Source organism: Bos grunniens, chromosome 29 (genome assembly GCF_055505025.1).
Source record: "Bos grunniens cultivar Pamir isolate PY7600 chromosome 29, Bosgru_T2T1.0, whole genome shotgun sequence".
NCBI lineage: Eukaryota > Metazoa > Chordata > Mammalia > Artiodactyla > Bovidae > Bos > Bos grunniens.
The window spans coordinates 11476554-11486139 of NC_141193.1; the positions used below are offsets into that span (position 1 = coordinate 11476554).

General features: G+C 48.4%; 1 protein-coding gene across 1 annotated transcript; it reads right to left on the minus strand.

The window, feature by feature from the left end:
- Positions 1 to 365: 365 nt before the first annotated feature.
- On the minus strand, positions 366 to 9336 carry LOC147342086 (pregnancy-associated glycoprotein 2-like). The gene is made up of 9 exons (XM_086383769.1): positions 9284 to 9336; positions 8549 to 8699; positions 7586 to 7703; positions 7371 to 7492; positions 5960 to 6159; positions 4933 to 5049; positions 2403 to 2547; positions 2217 to 2315; positions 366 to 518 (listed from the first exon to the last, which is right to left on the minus strand). The coding sequence occupies exons 1-9, from the start codon at positions 9334 to 9336 to the stop codon at positions 366 to 368; spliced, it is 1158 nt and encodes a 385-aa protein (XP_086239895.1).
- Positions 9337 to 9586: the final 250 nt, after the last annotated feature.

Below are 9586 nucleotides of genomic sequence, written 5' to 3' on the forward strand. Positions count from 1 at the left end.
GTGAGCTGATGGCTTCTGATTTCTTGGGTCCAGTCCCTGAGATCTTTGGATCTGCTCCAGTTCCTGCATCCCAGATCCCTAGTGTCTTTTCAATAAGTCTCTCCTTTCTTGAAGCCAATTGGAGTTGGGATCCTTTTACTTGTGGTTCAGACTTGATTCTAGATCCTTCCAATTATGATGCACCTCCCCAACCCAAACAGAAGCAACCATTTGTAGTAGCTCTATTGAGATGAAATCCTTTATTCTTTTCTGAAGACAGGGCTTGCATAGCACCAAACACAGTTCACCAGCATCCCTCGGTGGGAGTGCCCGACGTGTGAGGGTCTTTGGAGTGGGCCTGAGTGATTCCTGAAGCAGCCCAGCATTTACACTGAGGGAGCCAGGCCAATCTTGTTTTTACTCTGATCGAAAACTGTGAAATATGCTCTCAGGAAGATGTCACCCAGGACCCAGGTCTCTGAGGGGCTAATGTACTCTGTGCCCCCATTAAAGGTTATAAAGCAGATGTCTTTAGAAACCTGGGGGAGACAGAAATACACACCAGTCAGTGTGAGCACTTACCTGCCATCCCCCTCAATATCCAGAGCAGAGAGCTTTCCCATTTTTCCCCCTTCTTTGGGAAGAATCCAGTGGCTCTCACAGCAGCTGCAGAAGTGAGGGTATAGGAACAAGAAGGGCCAAAACATGTGGTTGCCATGACAGAAGGGTATGGGGAGGGAGGACTGGGAGTTTGGGATTATCAGATGCGAACTAATATATAGAGACTGTAAAACAACAAAGTCCTACTGTACAGCACAGGTAACTGTATTCAGTATCCCATGATAAACTGTAATGGGAAAGAATACGAAAAAGAGTAGGTATACATTTATATATATATAAAACTGAGTGACTTAGGTTTAGAGCAGAAATTAACACAACATTGTAAATCAGCTCTACTTCAAAGTATTTTTTTGTTTAAAGGAAAAGAATGGCCCATAGCTCCCCATCACACTCTGCTGTTTTCTTCTGACTCCTGCTCTCTTGTTTTCTCCACAGGGAATACCTACTCTTCTCCCCATTGCCTACAACCCATTCTTTTTCTAAAAAAATTTTAATTTTGTATTGGAGGATAGCCAATTAACGGTATTGTGATAGTTTCAGGTGGACAGCAATGGGACTCAGCCATACGTATACATGGATCCACTCTCCCCCAAACTCCCCTCCCATCCAGGCTGCCACATAACACTGAGCAGAGCTCCCTGTGCTACATAGTAGGTTGCTGTTGGTTACCCATTGTAAATAGCATTGTCACAACGTGTTCTTATAGTGCTCTCAGGCTGTCTAGGAAAACTTTCTGGTCCTACACTCACATTATTTGGCCACTCCAGGCTGGGTTGGGTGACTTACCCTGGTGCTCCCTTGGTCTGTAGCCCTCCTCACCCCTATGTGCCCCCAGGCACCTTTGCACAGCCCCCGTGGGTACCATAGAATCCATTATAGATTTGCCTCAACCCAAGAAGGCTTCCTCATTCCTCCATGAAGCTGGTGGTTTAGAATTACTGCAATTCCCTCTCTTCCTCAAAGTCTTGTTTGAGCCCATCAGCCTGCTCTGAACTCCTACAGGGAGCTGGCATCAAGCCTCCACCATGTGCTGGGGCTGAGTAGTCACTGTGCTCCTTTATTCACCGTAGCATCCAACCTCCCCACAGAGGGGTCCGTATCCCAACTCACAGAGTGCAGTGTTGCAGCGAAGTTCTAGCATAAGCATGTAATTTATGATCTCAATCTGGACACTTTCATGTTGGGAAGGGGAGATTGTTAATCACTATGGTGGCACAGCACACTGGGACTGTTCCCAGCCATCCTTCTTGTCACTTGTTCTGTTTCAGGGGTTGCTAGAGCTGACTTTCTGTGTTCCTGCATCTGAGGTCTCTGGTTGAACTGAAGCTCTGGGAAACCTGAGGCCCTTAGTGTTCCCCTCTCCTTGTGACTCCCACCATGCCAGCATGGAGTGGTGTCTCCACATTTAGTTCAGGAGGATGGATGTCCCAGACTGCCCTTTCCTCTCACGTGGTTGGTTTTGTGGGAGGCGCTGGCCCAGCCACAGGGACTCAGCAGCATCTGAGGTGCAGCAATGATGTGACCAGGCCTGCAGAGGGCGCACTCCTCCCAGCAGGAGCCCAAGGGTTCCTGTAAGTCTGAGATTTGGGAACCAGCCCCCAGGGTTGTCCCCTCACCTTCTGGATATAGTATTTACGGGACATTGGGAAGTCCATGCCATTGATGGTGAAGATAACAGGAGGCAGGGTCATGGTGCTGTTACACAAAATCAATTGCTGTAAAAGAAAGCAGGAGAGAGGTTGACCCAGGTGATCCTTGGTGTGTGGGGAGCACAAGAATGACTCTGTGGCATGACCCTTCACCTGCTCATTCTGGAGGGGGCTGGGGTTGATGCTCCTCTGGATGCTTCTGACTATGTCAGTTGGGCCAAACAAAAATGAGCTCCCGACATCCAAGATGGCCTGACATCCGCCGGAACAAGCGATCACTTTTTTGTTCATGGAGATGCTGAGAGACAGAGGGACAAAGCAGGCACTAAGGTCACTCTGGAGACCCCCCCCCCCCCCGCCACCATCACTATCCCTTCCTTGACTCTCCTGAACAGCTCTTCAGCTCTTGCCCTGACTCTGTTTTTCTTTTCTCTGGTCACATAATCTTTTTAACTTCCTTTCAGTTCTTGCAGGCACCAGGCTCAGGGCCTGGGCTTGTACTGGTGACCTTCCTAGAAGAACCTCATCATCGTTGTTTAGCAAATTTCTCCTTATCTTCCAGGTTAATTGTCACTATGTCAGGAAAGTCTTCCCCCAAGACTAAATCAGGCTTTTGTCATTCTCACTCTCTGTAGACTCTTCCTCGTGTCCAGCATGTACCCAGGTGGTAATTCACTGTGTGTGTGAGTCGTTTCATGCACGTCTGCCTCACTAGATGTGAGGGCAAGTTGGATCCTCAGTGCCTCCCTCAAGTGCCTAGCACACAGGCGATGCACAATGTATGTTTGTTGAATGAATGAATGATGAACACCCAGAGACCTGTATCTGTGTCTCACCAATGATGGGTCGGTCCATACAGTGAAGATGGAGGTGTCTAGGACAGCAGATGGTCAGAGTGGTGGTGGGGGAGACACAGGCTGCCCTGGGAAAGTTTGTCTCCCAGCACCACCCCTCACCCGGCTCAGACCCTGAGGCCCCTGGCAGGGGAGCGTGAGCAGACCCGGGGGCCTCCAAAGAGCAGGGAAGCTTTGGCCTGAGGGCATCACAGAGAACCCCACCAATTATTGCCCCTTGTTCTCAGGCCACTCCTGGATCCCAGCTTCCTGACTCAGTCACAGCCCTGCCCCACTGTGTGCCCGGTTTGGGCGGTAATTAGCACTGGTCAGATGGGGTGTCTCTTCTTATGCGTTGCTCTCAGGTCTCAAGACTGCAACCAAACTCTCTTCACTGCTGGGTAACTTCTCTCTGAGGAGACCAGTTTTCCCAGTTTTTCAGGAATTTCTCAGTTTTTCAACTGGCAATTCTGTGTACTGAGGACACTCTAGGTCCTGGGTGGCCCTGGTCAGTAGGTCATCTTAACACAATCCTGTTCAGGTTGGTGAAATGCCCCCTGATCCTCTTTTCACCACACTATAGGGTCCTCTAACCAGGCTCCCTACCTCACAGCACAGGAATGCAGCCCTCCCCCAGCTGCCCAGGCCTCTCTGGACCCTTTCAGGATCCTGGTGAGAGGCCTAATCAGGAGCTCTGAGGCAGTTATGAACCCATGGGTGATGTGTGTTCCTGTGTGTGTGTTTGCATGCATTTGTGTGTCTGTGTGTGTTTATATGTTTGCCTATGTATGTGTTTATATATCTGTTTTTATGTGTGTGTGTGGAGCGTATGTCTGTGTGTGACTGTGAGTGCATTTGTGTGTGTAGGAAAAGGAGTACTTCAAGGCTGTATATTGTCACTCTGCTCATTTAACTTATATGCAGAGTACATCATGAGAAGTGCTGGGCTGGAAGAAGCACAAGTTGGAATCATGATTGCTGGGAGAAATATCAATAACCTCAGATATGTAGATGACACTACCCTTATGGCAGAAAATGAAGAAGAACTAAAGAGCTTCTTGATGAAAGTGAAAGAGGAGAGTGAAAAAGTTGGCTTAAAACTCAACATTCAGAAAACTAAGATCATGGCATCTGGTCCCATCACTTCATGGCAAATAGATGGGGAAACAGTGGAAAGAGTGAGAGACTTTATTTTCTTGGGCTCCAAAATCACTGCAAATGGTGACTGCAGCCATGAAATTAAGAGACGCTTACTCCTTGGAAGGAAAGTTATGACCAACCTAGATAGCATATTAAAAAGCAGAGACATTACTTTACCGACAAAGATCTGTCTAGTCAAAGCTATGGTTTTTCCAGTAGTCATATATGGATGTGAGAGTTGGACTATAAAGAAAGCTGAGTACTGAAGAATTGATGCTTTTGAACTGCAGTGTTGGAGAAGATTCTTAAGAGTCCCCTGGACTGCAAGGAGATCCAACCAATCCATCCTAAAGGAGATCAGTCCTGGGTGTTCATTGGAAGGACTGATGTTGAAGCTGAAACTCCAATACTTTGGCCACCTGATGTGAGAGTTGACTCATTTGAAAAGACCCTGATGCTGGGAAAGATTGAGGGCAGGAGGAGAAGGGGACAACAGAGGATGAGATGGTTGGATGGCATCACAAACTCAATGGACATTAGTTTGGGTAAACTCTGAGAGTTGGTGATGGACAGGGAGGTCTGGCGTGCTACAGTCCATGGGGTCGCAAAGAGTCAGACATGACTGAGTGACTGAACTGAACTGAACTGTATGTGTCCATGTGCATGTGTGGGAGTATCATTTGGGGTGGCCCTCAGAGGGGGAGGCTTACCGGTCCACGGCTATCTGCCACAAGCGGGTTTGGGTCACCGGTACCCACTTGACAGCTCCCTTGTGGTAGGCGTGGTCCACCCCACCAAGCATCAGCAAGCTGCTCTTCTGCGGCCAGCTGAAGAGAGAAGAAGGGGCTTGTTGGAGGAGAGTAACACCAGGCACTGTCTGAGGACTGCACTTCTTCACCCATCAGAGGCATTACTACGGTCTCCATTTTATACATGCGGAAACAGATGCTTGGAGAGCTTGAGTACCTGATCAGGGTCGGTCCCCATCTAACGAGTGTCACAGAAGAGGTTCGAAGCTGAGCAGCCTGGCTTCAACCAGGCCTGGCTCCAACCACCCATCCTTCTGAAGAAGGCCTGGACCTTTCCAGCACCTGAATGCTCAGATGTACCCTAGGAGGACTCTATGCTGGAGGGGTCGGGTTTCCTCCTTGTCTAGCCTGTCATTTTTCAGGAAAGCTGATGTCTGAGGGCGCTAAAAATATGGGTTCAGGCTCACCCAGGGTTGGCTTCTCTTGCCTGTGACCTGTGCGATCTATGGAACTTCAAGCTGAGCAGGCTGCCCACCTCCACTCTCCCTGTCTTGAAATCCCTAATGTGTTTCGAATAAGGGGTTTCACATTTTCATTTTTGAGCTGGCTCTTGCAAATTCTGTAGCTCGTCCTGGGTTCCGGGTGAAATGTTAATGAGGAAGGAAACATTCCCAGCATCCCTCTCCTTCCATCCATATCAAATTCATCAGCAAATCTTGTTGCCTTTTCCTCCAATATCCTGACACCTTCTATTGCTTTCCCTGTTACCTCCACCTCCCTGGACAAAACTGCACCCTTGGACCCATGAGCATGGTTGTGTTCCAGTGAAACCGAATTGATAAAAACCCCGTGATGGGGCCAGATGCGATCCTGGGCTGTAGTTCTCCTAGGCTAGACCATCTCACAGGAATGTTCTGGATGAGATAGTCTTTAATTTTTCATGCAATACAGTTAATTTGGAGAGAGGACTTGTCCAGCTCAGACTTACCTGCTTATGAAAAAGGCAAAGACAGGCTCAGGAATGATTCTGTTTTTATTCAGGTTGTCGAAGATGGGGGTGGTCCCATGGATGGCGAGGCTGGGTTGGGCTAAGCCCATGATGCCGTCATAAGATGCATGTTCCAAGGCCCCACTGAGCTGATTCATGCTGAGGACAAATGTCTGCGACCTGGCAATAAGTCGCCCGATCTGTGAGAGAGGAGAGCATGCCCACGTAAAGTTTGGGAAGTGGGACTAGAACTGGGCTGTGGGACTGTACATGCCATTAGCACTCTAGAGAACTGAATCCTCAGTTGATCTCAGATGGGGACATCAAGCTGGGACAGGAGTTTGGGTTCCATTTGTGTGGGGCCATGCATCTTAGCAACACCTGCCTATCCTGCAAACAGCATGTGAATGAGTCAAATTGGTCTCGTGTCTTCTGTACAGGTGGGGCAACCAAACTCAGGACAGGACTGAATGGTTCCCCTCTGAGGATACTATGAATAGAGAGCAGACTAGTCTTCTCTTTGGCAACACTATGATCTGATGACAAACACTAACTGAATTCACTGCACTGGATTGTGGATCCTGCCTCTGCCCAGGCAGACAGAAGCCCATTATGCAATGTCTCTGACTGGGTTCTAATGAAAATTCTGCCTGGATATCAGGCTTTTGGGGATGTGCACACTTGTGTGTAAGTGTCTGTGTGAGTGTGAGACAGAGAGAGACAGAGACCCAGACAGAGAAACAGGGAGAGCATATTCAGGCACTTTGTGTGTGTTGGGGGGCAGGCCATAGTTTTTGTTAGTCTTAAAGGCCCCTTAGAGTGAGAATCCTTTTATCAGGCCCATCTTACATCTGTGACCCCTGATTCCCCTGCCTGGATACCTGAAGCCCTGTGCTACCTCAGGGGCCCCAGATCAGTTTTATCCTCTCCCCAAACCCACACCTACTTGAGTCCTGAAGGTCAGTGAAGCTCCACTTAAAAAATATGTGACCTTGGCAAGGCCCTCGCTCTGTGCACCTCATGTCCCTCGTCTTTATCCTGAGCTAATAATAGTACCTCCTGCCTGGGGATGTTGCAGGATAAAACAAGTTATTACCATGAAAGTGCCCTGTAGAGCCTGTGAATATAAAAGGGGGTGCTTTATTGCCCCTTCTTCCTGCTCCAGCAAAATGAACGTTGGGTAATGGAGATGCAAGTCCACACCCCAAGCCCCTCTCTGGGGTTCGTTGTTTTGGGAGTTTGTGTGTCAGCAGGGGAGCTGTCTCCCCAGGGACAGGGCCCCGCTGGGCAGGTGGCCAGCCACTAGGGGATTTTCAGAAAGACAGTCCCTCCCAGCTGGTAGTGCATCTATTTTGCAGGCATTGGTTGCTCCCAGGACCAGACCTGACTGAGGCCCTGGTTCCCATGTTACCCGAACAGTGTCAGTGGCAAGAACTCCCATTATCCTTCCACATCCATAACGGAGGTTGATGTGTTTCCCATCGCCGGACTGGAAGCTGCTGGATGCCTTAGGGTTGTATCTCAAGTGTTTACCTGCCGACACAAGAGATGAGTATCTGTCAGGTGCCAGGGATGGAGTGGGGGGTTGGAGAGGGAGGACGAGATGGGTGGGGGGCTGGTACTCACAGCAGGAGGGACTTTGACAGTAGATGGAGGAAACCCACAAGTCAGATGAGCTGGTGTCAATGATGACTCGGAACTCTTGAGGGGGTGTTCCAATGGTGATGTTGATGACGTAGGCCATCTACAGGGGTCAAGGAGGGAGGTTAGGGCAGACTTGGCTGCCTGGCTACCCTCCGTTCATAGCATCCTGCCTCCCTCTGGGCATCCCAAGGCCTGAAATCACTTTCCAATTGCCCTTCCTCACAGCCTCTGCTCAGAGGTCCCTTCATCTGAGAAGCTCTCCAGTCTCCTCTTTAAGGCCAACCTTATCACCTTCTTCTCCAGGTGGCCCTCCTAGTTCACCCCAGGCCACTCCTGCTAATCTCATAGCATGCCCTGTCAACAACACGAAGATGGCCCCTTTCTTGATATGTATTCAATTTTTGACTCTCTCTGACTCTCTCTGCCTATGCATTCTTGAACAAGAGATAAGCATCTCCCCCTCCTTTAAAAATGAAACAAAATAAAACAGTAGCTATAGTGTTAGACCTTTACGGAGTCACATACATTAGGGGCTCAGTAAATTGGTGCCTTTTCTGGATCTGTGGAGGGTGAACTTTCTCTGCCTGGGGATTCACACCTGATTTGCAGTTGGTGTTATCTTTTGTTTGGCACATCTCACCATTCATCTTATATCAGTGGCTCACTTAGTTCAGAAAGAATAATCTCCCTGAAACTAATGCCACATTTTTGTCCCAGAAATGGATGTTTACCTGCCAAATGGTCATTGCTGGGCCCCGTTATCACAGACCAAGATTTGAGGATGCGACTGCCTTCTCCTCTGGGAATGGGTTCCTGTTCCCCACTGTATCTGCCTCCTGCAGGAGCCCCAGCCCCAACATCCCACTTGGCACCTCCAGATGAGCCCCAGTGCTAGGCCAGAGCCTCAGGGGGTGCTGTGGAGCACCATCCTCCCAAGACGCTCACGTTCAAGATTTTCCTCAGGGGATGAGATGAGAACTTGTGGTCAAGAGTAGTTTCCTGGGACAGGCTATAAGATTGTTCCTCCAGGAAATATTTTGGCTTGATTTCTTCCAAGACCACTTCTTGAAGTGTCTTCATCTTCGTCATAGGGATTCTTTTACCAAGCACGGGGAAAAGGAAGAGCCAATAACCAAGTATGAGTGTCATATCTGGCATTGTAATGGCACTGTGCATTTTCTAAGCCTTTTTATGAGTGTCACCTTTTATCAGGATGCCGTGCAAAGACATGTCAAAGACTTAGGTCTGCACATAGGTTCTGTTGTGTAATCTTGGGTAAACCAGATGACCATTTGGAGCCTACACAGATGAAGACACTGACACATACACACAGAAGAGGAGACAGAGCAGAGAGAAGACCTAGAAGCAAATGCAGGAGAAATTCTTTTCTACAGCACCACACCTACAGCTGCACAGGTCATGCACTGAACAGTTCTAAGGAGTGCCATTTTTATATAGGTCATGATATGACTGGTACTCCCAGAGTTATGCAACCCTGCAGGCCTGCCCCATGAACGATGCCCGTGACAAGATTCTCATCAATAAGTGAGAGCTGAAATTTAAGACTGCCAGGGAATGAATGATTACTTTCTCTTCTAACCCTGATGGGTGGAAGAATAAGAGGACGAAATGAGAAATCCCAGAAAGAGAGATGATGCCACTTACAGTCCCCATACTTACATGACTATGCACTCTGAGAGGGCCACCAGCCCGAGCAGCACAAGCCACTTCATGCTTCTCTCCTGGGTCCAAAGACTCAGGGAAGTTTGTGTTCTTAGCATACAGTGCTGGCCAAGAGCTCCTAACTATATATGTTCTGACCTGACATAATTGTCCCCTTTAGGCTACTAATAGATCTGATAAAGAATACCAAACTCTTGATAAAATCTTTATCTCTATCAGTTTCTGTAGACATTGGATTAGACAATTCTCAGAATACATATATTTCTACTGTAACTTGTTCTTTGAGGCTTGAATGAAAAA